The following is a 25,963-nucleotide window of genomic DNA, read 5'->3' on the forward strand; positions in this document are numbered from 1 at the left end:
ATGGAAATAGATTCTAATGGTTCAAAACTGCCAGACGTTAACCCTGACAAAACTGTGTTAGGGTTCCAAGGGGCTACCATATTCCTGAATGCTGCTTTCAGGAACCTGACTATCCAGGGAAACTCTGCCAGACTAGTATTGTATAAAGCCCCCAATGCTGAAACCTGAACTCTAAGGGTATTAGGAGAAAGCCCCAGGTCTAATCCGTCCTGAAGAAAATCTAGGATCGCTGATATATTTGGCCTAAACTGATCGAACGAATCTCCACACCAAGAGGCGAATTTCCTCCAGACTTTAACATACACCTTATTTGTATTCTCTTTCCTGCTATGGAGTAAGGTCGAAACCACCTTATTAGATAACCCCAATTTTAAGAGGATGGATTCTTCAGAATCCAGGCCGACATTGTTAGGATTTTTAAATTTGGGTGGCGAATAGGACCCTGATATAACAGATCTGATCTCAGAGGTAGTAGAAGGGGGGTTTCTATGCTGAGCGAATTTAGTAGTACAAACCAGCTCCTCTTGGGCCACAAGTGAGCTTCCAAAATCAAGGTATATTTTTCTCTTTGAAACTTCTGAAGGACCTTAGGAATAAAGGGAATGGGCGAGAATGTGTAAACTAGGCGAGATGTCCAGTCCAAATTGAAGGCATCCATCGCAGTTTGGAGATCTCTCGGGTTGAGGGAGAAAAACTGATTTATTTGACAATTTTTCCCGGGAGGCAAAAAGATCTATTGATGGCTTGCCCCACTTTTCTATTATCAGCTTAAATGTTTCTGGGAATAATGTCCATTCCCCCGGGTCCAGAACATGACGGCTCAGGTAATCAGCTTTTATACTTAAAGATCCCTTTAGATGAACTGCTGAGATCAAGATAATATTTTGTTCCGCCCAAGAAATTATTTTGTTTGCTAAACTTTAAAGCAGGGGGTGTCTCGTCTCTCCCTGATGCTGAATGAAGGACACTGCTGTTGAATTGTCCAAATAAATTAGAACATGATGGTCTTTTGATAAATGTGATGTTTTCTTCAGAGCTTCCCAAATTTGAGGATTGTTTTCTTATGAGGTGTGGCCATTTGCCCTGGTAAGTTTCCTGCTGAACTACAGCCCTCCAATCCCGAAGACTGGCGTCCATCGTGATTACGAGGGGTCGTTCATCGTTCCAGTATACTCCCTTCTTTAGGTTGCTGTCTATGAGCCACCACTTTAAAGAGTTTTTTTTTACATTTCCATCTATACATTTCTGTTTGTCTAGGGTCACTTGTGACCTGTTCCACCTGGATGGAATGAGTTTCTGAAGGGGTCTTAAATTAAATTGAGCCCAAGCAACCGCCGGGATACATGATGAGAGACCTCCTAAACTCTTCATTGCTGTCCTGAATCTCTTCTTTTGGAATTCTCTTATCTAGTTTTGCAATTTTCCAATTTTTAGAGATGGAAGGAATGATCTCTGAGAAATGGAATCCAAAGATATCCCTAGAAACGTTTTCCGGCTGCTTGGGGAAAAGGTTTGATTTCTCCTAATTGATGATCCACCCTAACGATTGGAGGTATTTTAGAACTATCTGTAAATGGTTTTCTAATAGACCTTTTCTGTCTGCTATCACTAAAAGATCGTCCAGATACGGAATGACACTGATTGCTTCCTGTCTTAGTGCTGCTACCACCTCCGTCATGATTTTGGTAAAGATTCTTGGCGCTGAGGAAATTCCGAAAGGAAGACATACAAATTGATAATGTTGAATGTGACCCTTCGTCTCGATTGCAATTTTAGTCTCTTAGGAATTTACTCAATGTTTTGTATATCCTAATATGGTAATAAGCATCCCTCAAATCGATTGAGGCCGTTACCACTCTCCTTTTTATTAATTTTACTGCTGTTCTTGAAGTTTCCATTGTTTTTTTTTTATATTAAGAGTAGGCGAGAGTAGTGGCCCTCTCCTAGCTGATTTTTCAAGACACGTTCTACTGTTCCTAATTTTAGTAGATCTTCTATGCCGATTTTTAAGGTACCTTGCTGCGAGGGAGGAAGAGTGGTAATAACAAACTTTTCTGGAGGGGAGATTCTAACTCTATACGGTAACCCTCTCTCATGATTTTTAGGATCCACAAATTTGATGTTATTTGCTCCCAAGTGCTTAAAAAGGAGTCTTCCCCCTATATGTATGGTGTCATTGTTTTGGATTAGAGGAGGAGCTTTCCCCTCTGTTAGGGTTGAAAGGGAAATTTCTTCCCCTCCCCCTTTTTGCATAACTCCACCTCCCCGTTTTCCCTTATCTTTCCTTTGTTCCGATTGGTACTGACCGCCACGAAAATTCTATCTTTTTGATTTATATCTCTTTTCTGGAAAGCCTTTCTTCCTATCGGTGGAGTTTTCTAAGATCTTGTCTTGGAAGGGAAATGAGCTTGTTTATGGATGCAATATCCCCTGCCCATGCTTTGAGCCATAGAACCCATCTGGCTGTGTTAGATAAAACTGCAGTGCGTGCTGAATTTTTTACGGATTCAGCCGCAGCATCCGCTAGGAAACTAGTTGCCATTTTTAGTAACGGAATGCTCTCCAGAATCTGATCTCTCGGCGTTTTATTGATTGGATGAATCTCCAATTGCTTTAGCCACAGATTAAGGGTTCTAGATACACAAGAAGAAGCCACGCCTTGCTTAAGAAGAGCTGCCACAGCCTCCCAGGTTTTTCTTAGTATTCTCTCTGCTTTCCTATCCATGGGGTTTTTAAGTTGCGCTGACTCTTCCAATGGCAGGGCGGTATGTTTTGCTACCTTAGCCACAGGTGCGTCCACTCCCAATCGGCGCAATCCTCATCGTTAAAAGGATAGCTCCTCTTGATAACCCTAGAAATGAAAGATACTTTATCTGGCTTTCCCATTCTGACTTAATTAACTTTTGAATATTATCTGGAACTGGAAATACAGACTTTCTTTTTTCCCCCCAGCCCCCCAAATATCTCTTCCTGCACCGACTTAGGCTTTTTAGGCACCTTGATCTGTATTGTGGCTGTAATCGCTTTTATACTGTAAGCTCATCAATGTAATCCGGATTAAATAAGAAACATTTATATTCTTTATCTTCGTCAGAAGATGCACATGTTTTTTCATTCGGTTTAAAGTCCGAGACTTCCAAAACATCAGAATCCGAGTCATACACCTGATTGCGACTATCACGGATGATTTGAGGAGGGTTTTTAGGGGGAGCTGAATCCCAGGAAGCTAGTAAGGACTGAACTTCTTCTTTAACTAATGTCCTGGTATCTTCCAGGAAACTAGAGGATTCAGCTTTTACCACATTAGAAGTACATTCTTTACATAAGGGTTTAGCTCCTGTGCTGGGTAAACGCTTATAACATATTCCACATTTTCTTGTTTCTTTAGTAGCTGAAGCAGAATCCTTTTTTCCTGGAAAATTATAAGGAAGAAAAGGATCAGCTAACCACGGTATAGGGGAGATACACCATGTGCCTGATACCAGGCTACTCACAACTCCTAGATTTGTTGTAGGCTTGGCTCCAGGGTCGTGTGTAACGGGGGCACTCATCTGTAACACTCCCGTCCGCCAGCAAACACTGCACTGCTTTCCTCCTGCAGAAAGAATAGCACTGTCCGGATGCCATTGAGCAGATCATGCAGCCTTTTATTTTTCCTGTGACCTGCAAGGACCTGCTGTGCCCAGAGATGACGTCAACACGTCTGGCTCCGTCCCCAACGTCTGACGTCATGCATCGGCAGCTGGAGGGAGCGCATCACAGTGTTGCTCCGACAGCCATCTTCCTTCCCCTCTGCATGTAATCCACCTGGATCACTGCAGTGGGATCTTTGCATGGGACAGCAACCATCTGCTTCTGTGCACAGGCCTCAAGAAGAGGAAGGAGAGCCGCACTCCGGATCCGACCTCAGCCTGCATTATGCTTCACAGGTGGGACCAAAGAGCTTCCATGCACCTCTCCTGCTTCCTACCCTGATAGGACATGAAAAAGACTGGTGATGGAGGGGAGGGGTGGGATTTAAACCTCTCTGTGTTTTTCCTGTCCTATCAGAGGAAGTCAGTCTCAGGATGTGGTGTCATGTAAAAGAATAGGGAAAATAAATTTTACTGGTGGGCCCTAGGCACCCCAGTCCGACACTGCCGTCAGTCTCAGATAGGTGCAGGCCCGACCTCTGGGTGAATACTTACTAGTGCATATCTATTAATAAGAAGAAACATTGATCAGCACTTAGCATCCTGGCATTTTTTTGTATTAGTATGAAGAGGGGAGTGGTGAAAATAATGTGGCATTGGGTTGTCTAAAGGGGTTGTTGAGGTTCAGGGCTGAACACGGACATAAGCTCCCCTTTACACATTTAGCTTGTATCAGTGGAGCATCGGAGCACTTCTAGCTCCGATGGTCCTCCTTGCCCTGTGCTGCATAGTGCAGGCCAAGGGATTTTTCTTCACTACTGGGTTTCTCATGGGCATACTAGGTGGAGGCTTTTGCCTCGTAATGAGCCAATGATGTCACTGGCACAGATCGGCCGTCGGCCCATTAGTGGTGGTGATGTAACCAGGATCACTGCTAGGCAGAAGCATAAATGTGTGAAGGTGAGCTTATGTCCAGGTTCAGCTCTGAACCCCAACAACCCAATTAAGTAAACGAACTGCAAACAAATGATTGACTCTAAACACAAAGGCTGGAGTGGTATAGTTGTCAACTCTTTGACCCTGCTGATTATCTTCTATTTATCACATATCTGCATAGTTTACATAGAATACATTAACATTTCTTGGAATTTCTGATTGAAGAGGTTGTGATGATCTGGTGACTGCACCCTCTTCACAGCTCGGTATATTTTGTAGTGCCTTCATCTGATATTACAGCTCAATGCTGCTCAATCCTAATCAAGTAAATGGGACTGAGCTGTAATACCAGGCAGAGCCGCTACAGAAAGTACAAAGCTGCGTCTGATAAGTAATGAATGGGGTGATGTAAAGCTGGAGTGCTACAGCCCCTTCAATCAGCTGATCGCACGGGTAGCCGACAGTTGAACCTCCACCGATTTGGTATTGATGGATTTTGCAACAAGTCAAATGTAACCTCAAGTTAAAGATGGAGTACAATGTAGATTAAAAGGGTTTCCATACAACCAATGCTTATCTCTTACCCAGAGGATAGAGGATCAGCGTCTGACTGCTGGGAGTCCAACTAATTGGCACTATTTCTAGCAGTCCCATAGAAGTAAATGGAGTAGTGGTTACGCACTGTTTCATTCTCATAGAGGACCTCCTTTTTCATGATGTCACTGGGTTCCAGCAGTTGGACCTCCTGGGTTCAGAAACTTATCCTGCTTATCCCGGGTTCAGACACTTATCCAACTTATGTTTTGAATGTATGAAGTATAGGGTTGTGGAATGAATAACCTGTGTTCTTACCGTCATTGCTTGTTTTCTGCTCATGAACAGAACAATCGTCTTGGAAAGTTTCAACTTGTAGCATCAAGTCTCTTTCTGTGGGCATAAACAGAAGCAAACCGTTTTGGGAAGAAGAGACAATAGCCCAGAGTGAAATATATAGGCAGTCTTTAAGTGATCCAGAATTATCACAATGGTTCTGGTGCATCTGTAGACTGCCTGTCGGAAAGTTTGCTAACTTTTACTTGTTATGCTGGTGGTCTGTGTTTGCTGCTGTCCCGCTTCTCCAAATCGGCATGTGCACCCATTGCTCACTCAGCTGGTCGCTCTGCTGTGCTTACGGTCCGGACCTGCTTTCCCTCTTCTACTGACCAGCAGCAAGTCTGACCACCAGCGTCTCATGCATCTCTTCCTGCTTGAGGTCGTGGCTAGTGCACCCCACCAGGTCTCTCTGGTCCATTCCTAGGGTTCATGAGTGTCAGAACCCACTGGCTCCTAAAAGGGCCAGTGTGCATATCCTAGTCGTTCTATCGAATGGCTGGTCACCTTAGAGTACTTAAGTCACCATCCCCTAGGGGAGGTTGTCTGAGCAATAGGTAGTCTAGTTTGCTAGTTCCCTGCATATATGTGTTACTCTGTCCATCTGCTTGTGTACCAACCTCTGTTTGTTTACTGATTCTGATCCTTCTCTGTCTGACCCCACCTGTGCCTGTTTACCATATTTACCCTTTGCTGCCTGCCCTGACCTCAGAATGATTTCATAGATTTGCATGAACTCTGGCTGCCTTGCCCTCAGTGCTTCTCACTGGAGTCTGACCCCCGTTGGTCAGCAGTCAACACACCAGGCTTATGTCAAGAGATAAGAGCCTGGTGGTCCCCTGCACCAAAATCCAAATCCCTGTTTAGGGGTCCAAAGGTGAATACCAGGGCACGGCCAGGATTAGCCCTAAGTCAACCTGGTTTGTTAAAATAGTGGTTCTGCATCCATTGATCGTATAAGCTGTCTTTTTGTAAGGCATATTTTGGCAAAAATAGCACATCTTAGGCCATGCCTATTTACCAGAGAAACCTTACCTTTTCGAACTAAGCCACGCTCCCTTGTCTAGCATGGCCACTAGGCGCACATTTTCCATCAAAATTTGCCAAAATGTAATGCAAAATCCAACCTCAATAGAAAATCTGATCCCTATACATGTGAGTTCTACCTAAGATATCAGATCTCTAAAGTCCACAGGGATCCACGAGTGTAGAGTTTTAAGAATCTTGTGGAATGGTGGGATGGACTGATGATTTGGATATTAGGGCAGGGCATGCATAAAAAGAAAAAAAAATGTCATAGGTCCTTGTCAAATGCAATTTATATATCATGCCTTATATCATGCCTTACTAGGCATATATCATGCCTAGTAAGGAGTCTATGACATTTAAGGGAAAGTTCACATCTCAGTTTCATCTTTCGTTCTTCTGATCTGTCAGAAGAACAGAAAGAAATGGATCCTGTAAAAAAATGGATCCTGCGCATCCGTTATGCACATTTGGCATCTGTTTCAGCTATTTCCGTCTGTAATCCGTTTTTGCAGATGGAAAAAAAATTATTGCATGCAGTACTTTTGTTCTGTCTCAAAGATGTATCTCAGATGGAAATGGCTAAAACGGATACCAAATGTGCACAACAGATACACAGGATCCGTTTTTTTAAAGGATCCGTTTTTTTTGCTCTTCTGATGGATCAGAAGAATAGAAAATGAAACAGAGATGTGAACTCTCTCTAAAGGGGTTGTCAGAGTTCAACATTTCATCTCAACATTGATCACAAAGGTCAATGGTGCTTTGGTGGAGGGTCTAAGTGGAGGTCCCTAAACTTAAAGATTACAGAGTGAAAAATCTCCTTCACCTGGCTCTTCCTCAATAGGTGGAATAGTTGAAGATGTTGCAGCAATATCCTGTAAACCATTAATTTCCTCTTTTGGGCAAACCGTTTGATCAGATCTTTTTCGAGTCCACCAAGTCATACGACCAAGCTAGGAATGATGAAAGAAAGAAGTTAACATTTTGACAGGGTTCTGGACTACGAAGAATTACCACTGCAGTGCCCTATCCCTTTAGACCTAGAGATATAGTACACTCTCTCTCTCTCTCTCTCTCTCTCTAAAGGTCCACCTGCCCCACATGAAAACACCATTATTATAAATGGCACATGGTAGGTACAGAACCTTATTATGGATTTTTCCATTGGGGCAAGAAGTTTTTGAGACTTACAAAAATGTTGCTGCCTCAATAGCTCCCTGTTATGACATTAGTTATTGCCACAGCTGATATGGGTCTACTAAGACCCAGCAGCTCAGCCATGCCATGGGACAGAGCTCACTTGAACATTGATACTTAGAGGCAGTGGCATTGAAATGGTCACTATTCACTACAGAGAAACACTTGAGCACTATACAAGCTAAAAATGTCTAGTTGCTCTCTATTTAACATTTTCAATAGTTTTTCCTCTATCACTTTCCCTGCATTTGCAGACTGTTACTGTACTTCTACTTCTCAGTGAATCTGTCTAAGAGCTGCTCTGACAGCTCAATCTTTAGCTCCTATCTCTAGTTCTCATGACAGTTTATAAATACTCATTTAGCATAAAATCTTGCCAGTACGATCATAGCAACATAGATTGCAAGGCTGAAAAAATACATACATCACTCAGTTCAGCCATTGATCCAGAGGAACGCCAAAAAAAAACCAATGAGGTAGATGCCAATTTTATTAATTTTAGGGAAAAAATTCTATCCCAACTCTAATGAGACAATCAAAATAACCTCTTGGATCAACGACCCTTCTGCAGAATTCTAGTAACTATCATTTGTAATATTATCATATTTAAGAAATGCATTCAGGCCCTTCTCGCACTCTTTTAGTGACTTCATCATCACAATCTTCTCTGGCAAAGAGTTCCATAATTTAGCTTAAATGAGTGTTTATGAGCTGTTAAGAAAGTAAAGATATGGGCTACAGACTTAGCTGTCAAATTAACTTTAAGATGGATACGCTAAAAGAAGAAGAAACAATGCACTAAAACCTAGTGCCGAGCGAACCCCATTGTATCCTCACCTTATCATCTGGTATGGCTTTTGTGCACAAACTGATCGCAATACAGACAATTGACGTCAATCCGAACAGAATGATTGCAAAATACAAGTAGTGGACATCCTTGAGTACTGAAGGTCTTGTGTCCTCCTCTCCACAATTTGGAGCTACATACACAAAATCCATGATCATTCGTATCACGCCTACCACCAGGCCAATAAGCAAACCCCAGAACGCACCCTGTCAATAGATGCAACACATTTAGTGTCAGTGTTCGATATGTTCAGCAGATACAATAGAAACCTACTAGCAGACACTTACAGGTTCATTGACCCTCTTGATAAAAATTGCCAAAATAAATATTGCAGTGACAGGTGGAGAGAGGTAGCTGGTGATAGACTGTACATAGTCAAAGAGCAGACCATTATGTGAGGCTTGTATTATGGGGATCCACAAGATGCTGATAAGCGCCAGAATGATAATGAAGACCCTGCGAAGGAGAAACATGGATGTTTATGAGCTTTTAGGAGAAATGTAGTATTACATAGATGTAATACATGGATGGCTCAAGTCTACCCGAACAGGAGCCACCCTTATTGGGCATGCATTTGGTTCCACTTGGTACTGAGCAGGAGATCCCCCTCTGTGTTGTCCATATCCTCTAAATAGAGAAGGGCTACCTTCATGAAATAACTCCTTTAGCAGATGGGACTGGCAGAGATCCACTGCTTTCTGCTCCAGTTGAATTTTTGTGGTCACATGAACAATTGTCACATCTACTGAATGATGCCAAGAGAAGCCAACAGGAGCAAAACGTGCGTGGCATTCTGCAGAGAATTGCTTAGACTTGTTCTGTGTATCGATCAGGTTCTCAGCACGAGAGTCCTCAGAAATATAAACTTTTCATGTGTCTCTATTTCGCGTCCGAAGTTCTCAAAAACTGGTTGCACGTTGACCAAACAGACATGCAGATGTGACTTTGAGTTGGACATGATCTAATGTTAGCCCATGTTCACACGTACAACATTTCACTGACGATCGCCTGGCAATGCATATGAATAGGATGTTTAATGTCCCACTAACAGGTTCATTTTTGCTGCAGAGTTTGAGAGAAACACCACCGATTAAATTACAATGGGGCTAAACTGCATGAGGATCCACAGCTGATATCCTAATTATAGCTGCAGATGTCTGCTGTGGATTTTCAGAAAAATCCTCAACAGATTTGCAAATCTGTGTCCTGTGAACATTGACTTAGCAATAAATCACCTGCTACTTACCCGTCATACATCAAATAATTGTAAAGGATTACACTGGTACATACAAAATGTTTCTAACACATTCTGTGATCAGTTTAATACAATCCTTATATAGTCAGAATGATATAAGCCAGACCATCCTAACGTCTACAGGGTTTCTAGCGATAATTCAACAACATTTTGGTCACTTTGCTGTCACCATGCCATCTTTTTACTTCCCTAGAATTTACTAGAAACATGAATGCCCACACGGTACCTGCTGACAATCATAAGCTCTTGTTCCTTTGCATTCTTGCGTATACGTATCCAGATATCGAGGGTAAATATGGTACTGGCACTATTGAAGATGGACGTGAGAGAACTGATTAGAGCTGCCATAATTACCGCTACCATTAAACCCTTTAATCCTAGAAGAAGGGAATATAAATGAGTTGACATTCATTGATAAGACTGTTTGGTCTGACCTGTCATAGACAAGAACCATTACAACAAGCACAATACAATTTCATGGGGAATGTACTTGGTGACTGGTGGAGCCATTGTATCTGACTTTACAGTTATCATCTAGCTACCAACTCAGTGATGCAACACAAGGAATTATCTCAGGTTAGGTTCTGCAGCATGCCAGTGTCGTGGAAATTTTATTATGCGGACATTTTACTTTAGGATGTTTGTGAGTTTTTATAGATTGTCATCTGTCTCCCTGTGTCGTATTTAGCCAGAGAGCACTCTAGCAGAGGGTACTTTGGCTGAATCGGGACCAGTGGTAAAACCATCAGTATGAGAACCAGTAATGAGGTCCATGCTGACAGTGATGGGGGGTGGGCGGCCACCTGGCTGGTCGGGCAATGGGCATGACTCACCCTTCCTTATACAGAGATGGGGTGTGTCCATTGTCTGGCCAGCCACATTGATTGCCCCTCCCTGTCCTTTGATATGTCATCACTTCCTGTATCCTTGTCTTGGGCCAGCCCCTTTTACACCTTTTGTTAGTGAATAAAGGACGCAGACTGGGCAAGGCGGGGGGAGTTGCTTAGAATTTCAATCAAGATGGTAGCACCTGGGTCTTTCTCTGCTGCGGCTGATGGAAGGGGGATTTACCTTTTTCCTTACACAAACTTTGATGCAAGCTGATTACAACTATTAATTTTTCTACAACACCAGTCACAGGGGGTATCTGCAAATATTTGGTTTATAATGTTATTTAATGTTTGCACAGTACACCAGCAAGTGAGGTATGATTGGCATCAGGAATGGGGTGAACCACCCCAGTCCTCCCCTACTGGTAGGAGTGGGATGGTTCTACTTCCGGCCACTAGAGGGGAGTCTTAGCTAGGACAGTGAGGCGTAAAGAAGCACACCTTATTGCTACGGCACCAAGGGCTTTAGAGACTAGAGAACCAACTCATCTCATCAACTTCAAAGACAAAACTACAGACAATCTCCAAAATGACAGTATTTACAGTCAGCAGAGTGACCAGCAAGCATAGCTACACAGACCCTACTGCAGGTGAAGGACTACAGCTCTGGCACCCATCATTTTAGATCACATCAAGGCTAGGCCAACTGATAAAAATCTGTATTTTCAACAAGTGGATACCTAAAACCACAAGTACCAGCTTACAGCTGTTAGACAGAAGTTCAGGGGAGAGATATAAGCAAAATAGCATACCAGAGGTGCCATTATCAGCTACATTGCCAGCCACTATCCAGGGAGAGAAATTGCACTATATAAAACTACTCTTTAATGTACTTCAACTCCTAAAGAGAGACTTTTATTCTTTTACTTCTGTCCTGATATCTTAAACCACCATTTCACTGCATTGATCCCCAGGAGGTAACAGCCTGAGGAAGTCTGCCGTGGCACAACATCTCCTCAGGGCCACTACCACCCTCATCCTCTGCTTTGGCTCCTCAGGGGCTGACTGCGTGTCCTGTTCTGTGTTTTAGGACACACTGCTTTATTATAGTTACAAAACCTAGAAGAATATCTTAATACATATGGTGCCTAATCAAGTGTAGCATATGTAAACTAGTGAACAATGTCCTGATTTAAAAACTGGGTCACATGTCTTTTTGGGCTCAGTTGTTTTCTTAAAATGACTCCCGCAGGACCTGAGGAAAGAATTCCTAATATTCATAAGAATCAGTCTCCTCCACCCTACAATGGATGAGTGATTGTGACTGACAGCACTCTTCCTAATGTCAATTAGCGATTGGGGGTTGGGCAGGAAACTTGGGAGCACCAGCATTCGCGCTTTCCTCCCCCATGATACAACATTTTGCACCTATCCTGAGGTTATTTGATAAGTACTTTGATTGGATAACCCCTGTAATAAAACAACTGCCCAAAAAAAGTAAGTGACCCAGCATTACAATAACTGGTGGTTTTCCAAAAATAAGGCTGGTTTCACATCAATGCTTCATTTTCGAAAAATTTTCGAAGAAAATAAAAATGATCTTTTGCATCAGTTATGCATATCTGGCATCTGTTTGAGCTATTTACATCTGCATGCAGTAAACGGTGAAAGAAACGGTGATGTGAACTCTCCCTTAGGCATATCTATTTCCTGTGTCCAAAGATATGGCTGAGAATACTCGAGTCCGGATTTAACACAACTTAGTCTTTCGGTTACCAAAAAGCAAATCTCGCCTCTCAAGACTTTCTAGTAGCTATTAGATATCTGCTGTGAGGGACCAGATCTCAAAGTCCCTAAAATCTGTAAAATGTCTCAGAATTTCTGTTATCAAAATCAAAGAGTCTCTAAACAGCTATTAAAATGAACGAACCACCATCTAATCCTCGACCGGGTCTTACTTAGCAACTCACCACTCTGGCTTATATAGGACGATCCCGTGTGGTAGGTAGACCAACTGCTATGATAACCCTATGGGTTAATATGACACATGGACAGGGATTCTTATTCTTATTTTCCCTTCTCTTAAAGGGAAGTACCATGCAATTTTTTCTCAGACAGTTTAGCTACATGAGGCCCATTATGTCTGTAGTAAGTAATGCTCCCAAAATAAATAATAAGTTGACATCTCACCAACAGGCATCAGTCTAATTACCAGCTTGGGATATGCAACATTTGAGCAGCTCACATCATTGTCACAGTATTTCCGGCATTCGTCAGGGTGAACACAGCCAACCTCATCTGCAAAGAATATTTGGTAAATTGATGAACTGGGTCATGGTTTTTATAAGCCATCTTATTTTATAAACCATTTTATAAGCCACAAGAGCAGCAGGCGCCATAGCCACCGACTTTCTACTGTTTTAGACAGCAGAGGCCAGGGGCTAATGTCTTCAATCGGCGATAACACCTATCTCAGATATTTAACTCTGAGATGCCATGGTCAAATGTGACCACAGATTTTGAGTGGTGAAAAAGCAAGAGCGTTGAACTCCTGCACTAGTAACAGCTTTCCCTCTTTGACATCGAAAAAGCTGTTGCCTGGTAATGATAAGTTGGAGCCTGCTGGAAGCAGGTATATTCCAACAAAAGCCTGTAGTTTGCAGCACTGCATTGGAATATACAGAATTCCATTTTGAGCAATGGATCAATTTCCATTACTAAACGGAAAAGGAAATCTAAGCATGTTTTTAAAAATAAAAAATATATATATTTAAAACCATCCAAAATAAAAATTAAAAGAAGTAATAAATGAAAATAGCATAGGCATTGCTGTGTCTGGAAACAACTGTACTATTAAAATATGAAAATATTTATACCATTTGGCGTAATGGAAAAAAAATCTAAATGGCCAGTTCACAATTTTTTTTATTGCTTCACCTCTCAACAAAATTGAATAAAAAGCAATTCAAAAGTATACTTGTACACACTTCAAAATGATATCAATGAAAACTAAAGATTGCCCTGCAAAAAATAGCCCTCACACAGCTCATAGACCTAACTGTAAAAAAGTTATGGGGGTCAGAATATGGGGATAAAAAGATAAAAAAATGTCAAACTTTTTTATTTTAAGTTTTAATACACAAGCAAAACTATATAAATGTTGTATCATCGTAATAGTACTGACCTGGAGAATAAAGGTAATAGGTTTACAGTTTTACTGCATAGGGAACACCAGTAAAATAATTACTATAAAACTGACAGAATTTTTAAAAAATCCCCCCCCATTTGGAATTTGTTTCCAGCTTTTCCCCCTACATTCTATTCAATATTAAATGGTGCCATTAGAAAGTACAACTTATCTTGCAAACGAGCCCCTCATATGGCTATGTGAATGGACCAAATAAAAAAGTTATGTCCGCGGAAAAGCAAGGAGTAAAAAACTAAATCCTTTTCCCTCAAGGATTTAACACAATGGACAGTAATGTTACCTGGATATAATGCTCTGCTGATCATTCCAGGCAGTACCACAAAGAACACCGGCAGGATTTTCAAGTAGCCCCCAACAATAGAGCCCCCTTTGGCATGGGATAAGTTCTTGGCTGACAGAGACCTCTGCACAATTACCTGGAATACATTTTTCATGGACATTACTGGGTCCATCCTAAAAATTCAGAGTTCAGTGCTACGTTCCACACTGTGTATCCATTTCAAAAGCATAACTTCCCCTTATTAGAAGTTGGCCTAATTTAGAGTCATAAAATTATCTGCCTCTATATCACAGAGTTAACCCCTTCCATTACAGATATTTTTTTTTTTGCAACGTGTGGAATAATATAATTGAAATATTAGAAAGATTTAAAGTCATTGATTGATTATCTGGTCGTGGAAAAACTTCAGGTAAAATATAAAGGACTCTGCAATTCCTTAATAAATTATTCGGTAAATCATTTGGTATATTGTATAACTGGATAGGTACCATTGAACCATTGCAAATAATCCAGCCCTTTGGGATTTTTGTTATTTTTCTAAGGTCACATGCAGCTTTCCCACCCGTAGAGTCAATCATGTGCAAGACTAATTAAGAAATTGCCTCCAGTTTTATTTCGCCATGGAGAGCTAGCCTAATGTTTAGGATAACCTTCACGTCTAAATATTAAGTAACATAATAATAATAAGTCAAGTTTTTGACCCACCTGGTCAGCGCACCAAACCCAAGTGGCCAATATTGTCAGACCAAATATGAGACCGGGCCAAGGTAGATCCCCAGTGATTGGATCACGGAGCATGTGGAAAGAATCGTTACGGGGCAGATGACATGTTGTGTTAGGTACAATTATTTTTGGGATGGCTTCCATGTATTTCTCTTGCAGTCCGGAGTACCAGCCAACTTCGTTAAAAGCTGCAAAATAAATGCAAACAAAAAAAAGGTTATTATTTAAATGGCAGGTATAGTAATTCTTCAACAATGTCTCTAATGCTCCAATATAGATCTAAAAGTATTCTATTGTTTTGTAGACTACAGACTACAAGCAAACCCTATGTGGTCTGACCCACAGACATACGGGCAGCATGGTGGCTCAGTGGTTAGCACTGTTGCCTCGTAGCGCTGGGGTCCTAGACGGAATATGTCAGTGCTATAAAAGTGCATTAAATACATATGTTGCTCTACTCCATCCCTTGTAGTCCGCATAACTGGATTGTACATACAGATGTCTCCTTCCTCACCTTTGCTCTTATATACCCTTAGATGTGCGTAGAGAAGATGGCTAGATAAAAATAAAACAACATGACTTTGCCATACTGTGCCATTAGATGTCTGCCCTATATTTGTCTACGTGTGACAACTCGTGTGGCAACCCAGTGCTTGTTGTGTCTGTTGCAGCCAGTACACTGCTGCAGCCAATCACTGGCCCCAGTGGTCCCATACCTTACGCTGATGAGGTCAGTGACTGGGCGCAGTGGTATACAGGACAACAGTACATCATGGGAAAACAATACATCATGGCTGAAGCATATGGAGAAAGATGAATAAATAAGTGTCATACTTACATATAAACATGAGGGCGAAGGCCCCCACCACCATGATGACCGTTTGCATGGTGTGAATGTAGATAATTGCAGTTAATCCACCTAATTAATGGAACACAATATTTTAATTAAAAATTTAACATTATGTATTATTATTTATCTGCTATTGGGTGCATTAATTATATTTATCCGCAGGCACATTTTTAGGTATAATTCCAATAATCCTTGCATTATTTCCAGACTATTCAAATGCTCAGAAATTTACTGATACTATAGAGCTAGGAAAAAAAATTCCAATAATTTGGGTTCCCAGTGATTTTATTGGCCATAGACCTTACAGGGAAATTTCCGGGTGGGCCGATGCCCAGGGAGCCATCTATGCCCTCCTCACGGCCGGCCAGTGGAAGTTTTTGGGGATGTATTTTGTGCTGCTGGCTGTATTATATGATGGATTGTGGTATATGGCTCTGTTGGGATGGTATAATGTGCCACAATACGGTATTGCTGGCCCTGCCTTCCATCAATTTGGACCCGACTGCAAAACAGGGCCACTTTCAGTATTTTTTCCAGTTCCCAGTCTGCCCCTGCTGAAGGGCCACTGACATATTGCCTTCAAATTCAATGTCCACTTTTTATCCTATGTCTTTTTTCGGTCCAAAATTCTATCCAAAGTTGTTTGCTAATTATTTCATAATAAATATTTATAATGTAGCAATCAGAGCTCAATTTTTTTGATACTGAGCTCCAAATCCACGTTATAGACAAAGGGAATTTATCATGAATGGAATTTCAATTTGCTGTGCAAAAATATGCAACGCAAAGGTTTAAAAATTCCACTCACAGAGTCGAATGATTACATCATGGCAGTTTAGAGCCACCACTAGGGGGAGCTTAAGAGCTGGCTGCATACTGTGTTATTTTTGAGGGCAGGGGCCACAATATGAAGCAATTTGGCACAATCTGGTGCATGTAGGTTTCGAAAAATTATTTGTAACCAGTAGCTTGCCAGAAAAGGGTTGTGTCTTCAAGGGAACAGAATGTGGCCCAATCTTCATAAGAGTAGTAAATCTGCCCCAATGTATAAACAGTATGCAGTAAGCGCCTGAGCTCCCTTTAGTGGTGGCTGCAGAATGTCATCTTTTCTAAATGTATGATTAGAGGAGAGATTTATGTAAAAAATATATTATGTGCAGAAACCTAAGCTATTCAACATAATTTTTGGTACAGATTTTATCATCGATTCCCAGCCTCAAAAATTCCACCAAAAACACAGATCTTCCCCATTGATTTCAATAGGGAATCTAGATGTGAATTCATGCTGCATTTACTTCTTCGCGCTTGCGGTTTTAAAAATAACACCATGGAAAAAATAAGTGACCTGTCCATTCTTGACATGGATTCTGTGCCGAAACTGTATCCATCATACCTGTTGACAATCGGCAGGATGAAAAACTGCATTAAAAAATGCACCAAAAACTGCCATAAAAAAAAATGCATCCAAAAAACCAAGAGGTATCCTGAAGCAGATTCCTTATCAGTTTGTTTTCAACCTATAAAACTCTGTGTGAACATAGCCTTGAGATTTAGGATCACTGAGTTTTTATAAAAACTTTTGAAAATGTCATAGAGACATATCAAAGGTTGATTGCCTTGATTGCTTGGGCAGTAGTTGCTGGCGCAGTCCTTGCCAGTGTTATAACTAGACTATTTTGCCTAAGTAACCACCTCGCTTAGATCATGTTGCTGTTGTGAATCTATGCGATCTGTCTTTGTTGCCCATAGCAATCAATCACAGCGCAGCTTTCATGTCACATTCTGCTCTTGAAAAATGAAAGATGCATCATGATTGGCTGCTATTGCAGCGAGCCCCTGAAGAGCTTGTGCAGAGGATGGGAGTGGTAGTGGACCTTATGAGAAGTTGAGCAACGGTGGACTCCCTCAGGCTGTTGCAGTAGAAATTTAGTTAGAAGAATCAGGCCAGAAGTGAGCGTATAACAATCACTGTTTACTTAGTACAAAATATAATGTGCAATACCGTACATCCAGTAGCAGCAAAGTCGAAATGCAGTTTCTGGCACCAGTTAAGAAGTTATGGCGGCAGGTTGGATGACGGCTATAGGTGTCCAATTTAAGGTTCTGACTTTTATCTGGCATAGTGGTGGTTAGTGATGGGTGACTGAGCCGTAGTCCCTCACCTTGCAGCAGTGTCTATAACTGTATTTTGCTGTTTACTCTGCTGTTTTGTGTCTGAGCTGCTTTCTTGAAGCTGAATTGTGTTGGTCTCTCTGGAGAATCAAGTATATTTCCCAGGAGCAGGAGCTCTGGAGTGTGCTTCCTCTCCTCTCAGTAGCTGAACAGAAACTCCCCTCTTCTGGCAGAAAGCAGGACCATTCCACTCCTACCAAGAGGGGAGGGACAGGGTGGTAAGTCCTGTTCCTGCCAAGTTTTGTCATCCATACCTCCTCTAGCTGGTATGCACAGCCCAAACTATTTGTAGATACCCTCGGGTCTGGGGTACTGCACTATGACCAAGACAGTTTTCACAAATCTACTCTAATTAGGACTTGAAATTAGATTCATGCTAACTATGTACTTGTTAGCAGCCAATGAGAGTGGAGAACAGAAAACTAAATGAAAGCCGCACTGTGATTGGATGCTATGGGCAATCAAGACAGATTTTCTTTTAGACGGTTTGATAAGTCTACCCCACTATGGTTTATACCCACTTTTAAGGCTTCGTTCACACGTCCGTAATAATGGGTCCGTGGGTGCGAACTCATTTCTTCTCTATGGGGCAAGAATGGATGCAGACAGCACACAACTGGTCCGCGGCTCCGGAAAAATATAGAACATGTCCTATTCTTGTCTGCAATTGCGGTCAAAAATAGGCATTTCTATGGGGGTGCCGGCCGGGTGTATTGCGGATCTGCAATGCACTATGGACGTCTGAATAGAGCCTAAAGAAGTACTGTACCCTTCTTGAATAATAGCTATAAATAAAACCCTAAATTATAGCTTTCAAAATTTTGTGTGGCAGTTTAAGCACCACCCGTTAATCCACTCTGGTATGCCTACACTGGTCACCCATTTTTAAAGCTCATTTGCAAAAACCCTGCTCCCACAAAAAACAGGACATGCCCAGTTGACAAGGGTAAATGGTAACATCCAGTTGTCAAGTCATACATACATTTTCAAGAGGGATAACAGAGCAACGCCTGGAGTGATGACAAATGTTCTTTAACTGAAAACAATTGCTGTAAATGCTCACCCCCCGTCAGGACACAAAAAAAGGATAATTTTACCACCTGCCCAGTAATGATATCTACAAGATCCATTACAATGATAGTTACCAGCGACAGTGCAAACTGCTGTGACTATTAGTAATATAACGGTGGACAGGTAGATGTTCCAACCCAGAGACACCTGGATGAAGAGAGCTCCGGAATAAATATCTGTCTAAAACAAAAACAAAAAACCTGAGCGTTACCTTCAGCCCTACATTAAATCAAACCGTAAAATAAGTTAGCCCGCAACTGGAGCTATGTATGGGGAGATTTCAAGTACTACAAGTACTATATGATGTTTGATTTTTTATTTTTTTTAGATTAGTCATGGAAAAACCCCTTTATGGGTAATGAGTATTATAAGAAGAACCCACTTACTGCATAACGGGACTGTAAACACCACATCAGGACCAAAACCTCATCCTAGCTGTGAAACATGGTGGGGCATCATGGTTTGGACCTGCTTTGATGCCTCAGGGCCTGGATGACTTTCAGACATTAAGGCCCCTTTCACACGGGCGAGTATTCCACGCGGGTGCAATGAGTGAGTTGAACGCATTGCACCCGCACTAAATCCGGACCCATTCATTTTTTATGGGGCTGTGCACACGAGCAGTGATTTTCACACATCACTTGTGCGTTGCGTGAAAATCGCAGCATGCTCCTCTTTGTGCGTTTTTCAAGTAACGCAGGCCCCATAGAAATGAATGGGGTTGCGTGAAAATCGCAAGCATCCGCAAGCAGGATGGGGACCCGATCATTATTATTTTCCCTTATAACATGGTTATAAGGGAAAATAACAGCATTCTGAATACAGAATGCTTAGTACAATAGCGCTGGAGGGGTTAAAAAAAATTAAAAATTATTTAACTCACCTTAATCCACTTGCTTGCGCAGCCGGCATCTCTTCTGTCTTCTTCTTTGCTGTGTGCAGGAAAAGGACCTGTGGTGACGTCACTCTGGTCATCACATGATCCATCACCATGGTAAAAGATCATAAGACGGACCATGTCATGACTGGAGTGACATCACCACAGGTCCTTTTCCTGCACACAGCAAAGAAGAAGACAGAAGAGATACCGAGCTGCGCGAGCACGTGGATTAAGGTGAGTTAAAAAAAAACAACTTTTTTTTAACCCCTACAGAACACCGATCCCAAACATGGCGATTTTTCTCACGCGCGTGCAAAACGCATTACAATGTTTTGCACTCGCGCTGAATAATCGTGCATGTTCCAGCAACGCACCCGCACCTTTTCCCGCAGCGCCCATGTGAAAGGGGCCTAAGGGAACAATGGATTCTAAGGCGGATTAAAGTATTTTGCAGGAGAATGTAAGAGCAACCGTCTGTGACCTCATGTTGAAGACACGTTGGGTGATGCAACAAGATAATGACCCACACCATGAAAGTAAATCAACTAAAGAATGATTTTTAAAAATAAAGGATTTATGTTATGGAATGCCCATGTCCTGAACTCAACAATTGAAATGCTGAGGCATGACCTGAAGAGGGCTGTGCATGCAGGGCATCCCAGAAATACTGCTGAACTGAAACAGGGAGCAATGGTCCAAAATTTCCCCTCAGCATTGCGCAGATCTTATTTGCAGCTATGGTACATGAATGTTTGGTGGAAGTGAGTGCTGATAAAAGGGATGTAAACGTTATTAAAGTATAACTGTTGTTTCATTTTATTTTTAAGATTGTGCTGGGACAGGGACATGAAGCATTTTTGTAATATTATTTTTAGGGAAAGCTGTTTTTTAATTAAAAAACAAGGTTTAAAGAGCGCTGAAGAAAACTATATGGAACATACAGAGGAAGGCTTCTCAGCCTGCCTCTTATCTAACTATAATTGTAGAGAGAAATATCGATAATGCTTGTATTTATACACATAAAATTGACAGGTGTCCTTGTGCTAGATTATAAGGACATACAATTACTATTGAGCTGGAAAACAATATGGGTGGCCCGTTTAGGGCAGTGAAGAATGGATCCTAATATTGGCACTAATCTACAATACTATTTTACGTTTTTGAGTTACTCAGTTGAGGGATTCCTGTAGTTGATGAAAGAAATGCTATTAGCACAGCTGGAATGGCTGCAAAATGGGACGACTGCAATTGGCACATAATAAGTGCAGGGGGCACCGGGTATGGTGATGCACTTGAACCGTAAACTGGGGCAGTTCCTAGTTCATATGAGCCATTTATGGGGGTTCACACCAGTTCAATTAGTTTTGTTGTTTTTTTTATTTAAATTTTTCTACCAGGGTCCCTGAGGATATAATAGGGTGGGGGCTTTATAATGGGAACAGATTTGCTACAGAGGTTTTCCCAACCAAACTCATGAGACTGCAGTGGGATGGGGATTTGGATGAGACTAGTAGTGATTTAGAGATTGATCTCAAAGGCCTCATTCAAGCCATATGGATGCAGTGTATTTAATTTGTATATCCAGTACATTTCTCGAAATTTAATGCATTGTGAGTTCTTTCTTTGATGAGCTGGTATCTGCTCTATTGGTGTAATTTTAAACCCCGAGAATAGTCCCCCGTGTAGGTTGGCCGCATGCCTGGATACACTGTATTTCTAGATTTCCCTTGGATCTGTGCTTGTTCAGTCCCTTCGGAGAGTTTGCGTGGTGCGTCCGACGTACTGTAGGCCACATGGGCACTCCAAGATGTAGATTACGTGGGTAAAATTACAATCCAAGCTACTCTTGGATTTGAAAAGATTCCTCCTCTTTGGTATTTTTAAACATAGTTCTTTGACAAATTGTCTTCCAGCATAAGCTTCTCGGTTGGCCGCATTTTTTGCTCCCTGGGGATTGGGATGTACTGATGTATTCGGCTATGGTCTCAGAATTCCTTAGTTTACTGATAAAGGGGGCCCCAAACCCCCGAAACGCGTAGTTTTATTGGCAAAAAAAAATACTCAATAAAGAGGAAGATTATTTTATTCTTTATACGAGTGTCCTGGCAAAGTGTTGTTGCACCTTACTGCGGTCCTGCTACTTTTTCACATCTAATCTAACTATAGCACACTCACTGTCACTGCTGAATGCGGAAGCCCCATTTCTCTATCTTTCCAGTGCTAACCAGAGACTCTCTGGGAAGATGGGGATTAGTGGGGCTGCAGTGCTCAGTGTTGAAATAGTAAATGTACTATGTCTCTGTATACCTACTGTCAGCTCTAAGCGCAGTCCAGCTCTCTACTCTCTTCCCTGCACTCAGTAAATAGATAAAGCATAGGGGGAATGGAGATAAAAGAGCAGAGCCTCCAGCGGTCAGCCCTGGCAAGTCAGATAGGCAGAGACACAGACAGAGATTGTTAGGTCACATATAGGGAGCCAGGGGCTAGGGTACTGAGATAGGAAGCAGACTGAGAAGCCTGCCACTGTATGTTCCACATAGTTGTCTTCAGCGATCAGCAGAACACTCAAGATGGACTCTCCTTAGCAATAGTCAGAGTATTCATATGAAGACTCTTTACAAGTAGATTTCTAGTTAAAAAAAATCTGTAATGAAGTAGATTACAAAAACATCAGACTGCATCTTATTAGTTATCAATACTGAAATACAGGTCATTCCAAAGGGTTCGCTTACTGTGTGTTTCTTTTTTTGCAAGTTGCAACTCTATCAAGTGAGAGAAACACAGCCACCCCATTCAACTATATTACGTTAGTTAGCACAGACTTTTACAATTTGGGCGGTATGTTTGGCAGAGCTCTCAGTGGGAAGTTCTGTTTTATTTTTGTGCACCCTGATCCAAAAATCATTTTGACAGGATCTGCTCTTAAAAAAGCAGACATATACCTTATAAGAGTTAGGGCTCTTTCACACGAGCTGATTACGTGCGGGTAATCCGCTGCCTGAAAGAGAGCCAAGCCCCGTTCCGGACAGCAGAGACACGGAGCAGTAACATGACTGATAATACTCCGTGCCTCTCTGTGACCTTTTTACTACAAAATCACAGTGAGATAAAGTTGTCACCCTGATTTTGTAGTAAAAAGATCACAGAGAGGCACAGAGTATTATCAATCATGTTACTGCTCCGTGTCTCTGCTGTCGGGGCTTGGCTCTCTTTCCCGCAGCAGATTCCCCGCACTGGATCCGCTCATGTGAAAGAGCCCTTAGTGTAGAACTGTTTTCACTTTGTGAAAAAAATCTGTAAAAAGTCATGAACCTGTGGACATAAGCAGAGGAAATCCCTGAGCGCCCCCCCCATGTCTCACCACAGCACCCAAGTTTAGGATCCCCCTGCCTATGGATTCTATCTGTAAACAGTGAACGCTGGTGGCTCCTGTCTATGGCGTTCAGGATGGCACAGGAATCACAGGATTCACCTATGTGACCACTGCCCAAGGAAAATCGTCTTCTGCATTTGTGCTGCCATCTTAATTGCCATGGATGCAGCACCCACCAACATCCATTGTCTACAGAAGGAATAATCCATAGGCAGAAGGCACGGTGAATTGGGTTGCTGTGGTGAAATATGGGAAGGAGAAGCTTGGGAATTTTCTGTGCTAGTACCCACAAATTCATGAAGTTTTAGAGATTTTTTTCACAAAGTAGCCAACTCCTTTAATGGTACTACTACTAACAATGACTATAGCAATAGAGTAAATCACAACTTTAACTAGTTGAAGGTCCCAAACTTACCGATATTTTAGTGAAGATGTAGAGCAGGAGTGATAGAACAGAAATGTAGATACGAATCCGGTGACCACCAAAACGCTTTTCCAAGTACTGTGGCATAGTGACTACTCCAGAGGCAATATATACAGGTACGAAGATCCATCCAAGAGCCACCAGCACCCAAGATGCCTTGCATGAAGCAACAAGGTTATTATTACACTAAGAATAGAGAACTTTATCTGCTGATGCATTGTTCACAAATCACATGGAATTTTCTGTTATTTTTCTTAAAGATATTTTTCACATTATTATTCCAGCTTTGTGATTGGTTGTTGCTTGGTCTCCTAGATGTTACTCAAATTAGCCAATGTTATAAGTTAGAAATAAGAGGCGTTGTCAAGAAGACTATAGTGTCAGGCTTAAAGGGGTTTTCCCGCTAAATCACATAAATCACCTGAATACAATGTATATGTATTATCACTGGAAGCCCCCCATTTCTCGTTTAGGCCCTCACAATTGCTAGAACAAGGGTCCTCAGTCCCCCATTCCTCCCATAATACATGACTAGGGTGTGTGGGATTTGGCATGGAGAGACAGTCAAGGATGCATACACATTGGCCAAATGGAAAGTTTAAAAAATTACCAAAGTTAGGTAATTATGTTTTAGTTACTTAAAAAGATATATGAGCCACCGGAACAAAATAAACAAATGCTAATATATATGTAAATTACAGAAACCTAGTAAATAGAAATGAGCGAAGTTTTCAAAAACTGATCGCGGCATCTGAGTGTCACATTGAGGCCTTTCAGGGGTTAATCAGGGGTTAAAAAAAGTACACTCAGAAAAACATGAACAAAAAAGATATATCGTGATGATAACTGGTCCCAAATATTTTACAAAAAGACTAACCTGAACACACTTCAGAATGAGGAACCTAAAATCACTGTTTCTTAGAATCATTTAAAATAGACCAGATAAATCTCGCTGTAACTAATCTCAGCCTATATCAAAAAGTAGGTAGACCATGAAAATTAGATATACAGCACAAAGACAATATACTATATGGCAAATGCACAAATATATGCTGCAGGGAGGGAGAATAACCAGGAAAACAGGGGATATACCACCAGGTCAACTGTCCCTGCTCAAGACTCAAGACCCTGTCCTCGCCCTCTGCTCGGACACAGCCCCTGATGGTGGAGCCTCTCCGTCCCCGTACCTAGCCTGGATTTCCCTAGTGCACCCTAATCATTGTATTAAATCCTTTTTACCCCGATGCATTTCTCCCAGAGTGGGATCCCCAGGGGGGTCCATCAAAGAGAAGTAAAGAAACAAAAAATGATTAAACACTGATAATGCAAATTATAAACAAAAATGGAAATAAACTGGTTTATCTTTATATACAGCACTGGGACCCAGAGATGTCACATGCGAATGTATTCATAATGATGGAACGACGTCCAACTATATTCAGAGTGGATTGAACCATGTCATTAAAGGTATCAAATAGTAATAGTGATGAATGATGGTGACTCTGCGGATAATAGAGCCACAGTACATGACTAAGGGTACTTTCACACTTGCGGCGGCAGGCAGTTCCGTCGCCGGAAACGCCGGATCCGGCAATACGGACACAAACTGATGGAATTTGTCAGAGGGATCAGGATCCTGATTCGTCTGACAAATGCAGTGAAATGCCGTCAGGCTCTCCGGTGTCATTTATTTTTTTCAAATTGTTTTTGGTCTGAGCATGCACAGACCGCAATGCCGAATCTGTTTTGCCGGAACACACGGGGCCGGATCCGGCATTAATGCTTGGAGAAAAATGCTGGATCCGGTAAGTGTTCCAGAATTTTGGATGGAAATAAAATCGCAGCATGCCTACCTCCGTCCTGAAAAGTCAAAAAGACTGAAGACATCCTGAACGGATTGCTGTCCATTCAGAAAGTATGAGAATAAAACTGATCAGTTATTTTGCGGTATTAAGCCCCTGTGAACTCAATGCCGGAAAAGAATAACGCTAGTGTGAAAGTACCCTTATATGTCCCAGTGGTGTAGGGGATCAATACTGGCTTTAAATAGCAGCGTGCAGCGAGCCTTCTGCTCACTTATCAGAGGAAGAAAAGCCTACGTGACTGACTGGTATACAGCCACTATGTGGCTCCAGCGGGACTAGGACGTGGCTGGATCACAGACCAAGCGGGATGTTCCGTTGTGGGACATGTAAGGCCTGCGAGTTCATCTCAGTATCAAAAACAGTAACCTGCTCAGTCACTAGCCGTGTCACCACGATTAGGGATTTTATAAACTGTAAAAGTAGAGGGGTAGTCTATGTCTGCCAGTGTCGCTGTCCTAAGGACTATGTTGGAAAAACAAAAAGGGAGCTTAGAAGGAGGATATGCGAACACGTGAACGATG

At 41.8% G+C, this 25,963-nt stretch overlaps 1 protein-coding gene across 1 annotated transcript in view; it reads right to left on the minus strand.

Annotated features, from left to right (window-relative positions):
• The window catches only part of LOC122944133 (sodium/glucose cotransporter 4-like), a 44,904-nt gene that overhangs the window by 3,260 nt on the left and 15,681 nt on the right, over positions 1-25,963 (minus strand). Inside the window, exons 4-15 of the mRNA XM_044302362.1 lie at positions 23,569-23,733; positions 18,975-19,080; positions 15,646-15,726; positions 14,790-14,995; positions 14,085-14,220; positions 12,787-12,894; positions 9,993-10,143; positions 8,799-8,967; positions 8,502-8,717; positions 7,294-7,420; positions 5,421-5,495; positions 3,071-3,412 (exon numbers count right to left, since the gene is read on the minus strand). Coding sequence (XP_044158297.1) covers positions 3,071-3,412; positions 5,421-5,495; positions 7,294-7,420; positions 8,502-8,717; positions 8,799-8,967; positions 9,993-10,143; positions 12,787-12,894; positions 14,085-14,220; positions 14,790-14,995; positions 15,646-15,726; positions 18,975-19,080; positions 23,569-23,733 — 1,882 coding nt within the window. The remainder of the gene's footprint in view (positions 1-3,070; positions 3,413-5,420; positions 5,496-7,293; positions 7,421-8,501; positions 8,718-8,798; positions 8,968-9,992; positions 10,144-12,786; positions 12,895-14,084; positions 14,221-14,789; positions 14,996-15,645; positions 15,727-18,974; positions 19,081-23,568; positions 23,734-25,963) is intronic.

The sequence above is a fragment of the Bufo gargarizans genome, chromosome 7, assembly GCF_014858855.1.
Source record: "Bufo gargarizans isolate SCDJY-AF-19 chromosome 7, ASM1485885v1, whole genome shotgun sequence".
In the NCBI taxonomy this organism is placed as follows: Eukaryota; Metazoa; Chordata; class Amphibia; order Anura; family Bufonidae; genus Bufo; species Bufo gargarizans.